The sequence below is a fragment of the Monoraphidium neglectum genome (assembly GCF_000611645.1).
Source record: "Monoraphidium neglectum strain SAG 48.87 unplaced genomic scaffold scaffold06419, whole genome shotgun sequence".
NCBI classification, from domain to species: Eukaryota; Viridiplantae; Chlorophyta; class Chlorophyceae; order Sphaeropleales; family Selenastraceae; genus Monoraphidium; species Monoraphidium neglectum.
This window is the reverse complement of record NW_014007221.1, coordinates 1-2,254: the sequence shown is the minus strand read 5'-3', so window position 1 is coordinate 2,254 and position 2,254 is coordinate 1. Positions and strand designations below refer to the sequence as shown.

The 2,254-nt window shown below is 63.9% G+C and overlaps 1 protein-coding gene across 1 annotated transcript; it reads right to left on the bottom strand.

The window, feature by feature from the left end:
- Positions 1 to 295: 295 nt before the first annotated feature.
- MNEG_16487 (magnesium chelatase subunit D) lies at positions 296 to 1,531 on the bottom strand (the record flags this gene model as incomplete). Its single annotated transcript, XM_014035043.1, has 2 exons — positions 296 to 828; positions 1,408 to 1,531. The coding sequence occupies 2 exons, from the start codon at positions 1,529 to 1,531 to the stop codon at positions 296 to 298; spliced, it is 657 nt and encodes a 218-aa protein (XP_013890497.1).
- Positions 1,532 to 2,254: the final 723 nt, after the last annotated feature.

The following is a 2,254-nucleotide window of genomic DNA, read 5'->3' as shown; positions in this document are numbered from 1 at the left end:
CCACAGTCCCCACCAGCCGGTCCTCAGTCACACCCAGCGGGATCTGCACAAACTGCGCCTCGCGCACGCGCCGCGCCGGGGCCGCGCCGTCCAGCCGCTCCGCCAGCCCCTCCTGGCGTACCAAGGGGGGAGTGATCGGATGTGGTGGCACAGCTTTCCGCGTGGCTCGCACGCAATACACATTGTTAGCGCCTGCAGAACATACGCAAGCAAAGGCCAAGCACCATAACAGTTTTTTTCTTCAACTTCCTGGCAGCAGAAACACGTCCAACCCAACCCAATCTGACAGGTTTTGTCAACTAGGCTGTCCAAAGAGAAAACAACAACCAGATGAAGCGGGGTGCCCGCGCACCTCCCAGGTGCGGGGGTCGTCTGGATCCGCGTTGCAGAAGGACCCCTCCACCACCTCGATCGGCGGCAGCAGCGCGTGCACGCCGCGCGCCATCACCGACTTGGCGGTCCCGCGGCGCCCCATGATGGCGACGCCCCCCAGGCCGGGGTCGACCGCGGCCAGCAGCAGGGCGCGCTTGATCGCCTGCTGGCCCACGATGGCTACAAGGGGGAACGCGCGGGACAGCTTGCCGGCCTTCTTGGTCTCAAAGGCGGCCGCTGCCTGCGGCAGCGGCTGCTGCTGCTCCTGCTCCTGCTGTTGCTGGGGCACCTGCTGCTGGTGCTGCTGCTGCTGCTGCTGCTGCTGCTGCTGCTGCTGCTGCTGCTGCTGCTGCTGCTGCTGCTGCTGCTGCTGCTCCTGCTGCACGGCGAATTGGGGCTGGTAATGCTGCGCTGCTTGCGGGTCCGGCGGCCCCGAGGGGGGGGCCAGCTCCAGTTCTGAAGGGGGGTGCGGCAGCAGGTGCGGCGGCGGGCACGGCGGCGGGAGGAGATGCTGCTGCAGTGGGGTCGCAAACTCGGCCGGCCCCGTTGAGGGGCGTGAAGGCCACGGCGACAGCTGCGGCTGCAGCTGCTGCTGTCGTGTTTGCTGCTGCTGCTGCTGCTGCTGCTGCTGCTGCTGCTGCTGCTGCTGCTGCTGCTGCTGCTGCTCTTGCTGCTGTTGCTGCTCCTGCAGACACGGCTCCAAGCTGCGGTGTTCTTTTTCACGGGAAGGTGCTGGATAGGCTGCGGTGCATTCGGTGGGGAAAGGAGCGCAAACGCACAGCAGCAGTTGGCACAGCTTGTGACGCGGCAAGGAACGCGGGCGCCACCTGGGCGACGCGCGGCCGACTTTCTGTAGAGCTGGTGCAGCATGCGCCTGGACAAACGAAAGAGTAACACCAGGGATTTTTGTTGCGGCGGGCTTTGCACGTCCCGAAAGGTGGTCGTTGCAGAGAATGGTTGCTCCGAGATTGTAAATCTGGGCCATAGCATGGGAGAAGTGTGCATAGAGGCCATGAGAATAGATAAGGCACCCACCGCACACTCGTGAAGCAAATTTGGTCGCTGTACTGGCCAGGCGCGTCGGGACCGCAAGACCGCGGTCCCATATGGACACCGCAGGCGCGAGGCGCTGCTTCATGGGGTAAAAATGGACCTCCATATCGCCATTTACCAACTAAGAGTGGCCACTGTGTGTGGCTGATTAGATATGGCGAAGAGGGTAATCTACACGATTCAGCTCGAGTGTAACATGTTAAAAAGTTGAATTTTTGGATTGGAAAGACTCATGGTGGGGTAGTGGGATCAGAGTCTGGACCGTCCGGCGCTGATCACTGAGGTGACGGGTGCCGCCTGACATCACGACGCTGCGACGGTGCATGCCCGCACGCAACGCCAAAAAGCATGCAGGGCCGCATTAGAGCATGATCCAAGGAAGTGTTACAATGGACGCGCGGCGTCACCGGCCAGCAACTGCGGCACAGGCACGACATGGAAACCAAACACGCCCAGCTGCCGCAGCAGATCGCCACCGTTTGCGTGCGACACCTTGCGCCATATCTTGCCGCCGCCCCCGCCCCCGTCGCCGTCGTTGTCGCCGCTGCAGCAGCCCCTGATGCTCAGAGCTGTCACGCCGCACGACCAAACGCTCCTCGGCGGGGCGCACGGGGGCGGCGCGGCGACGCCCCGCAAGGGCGCCTTGGTGTGCTGCCCCTGCGAGGGATTGGGAGGGCGGCGGCGGCGCCCGGGCTCGCTTACCGGCACGGCCGTGCTGTTATTGCAGCCGAGGTTGCCACACCAAACCCTCGAGGGCCTAGCAGGTACGAAAGGCTTGCCCAGGCAGCACAACGAGGTCTCAGCCTGCACACACACACCGTACCTGTCC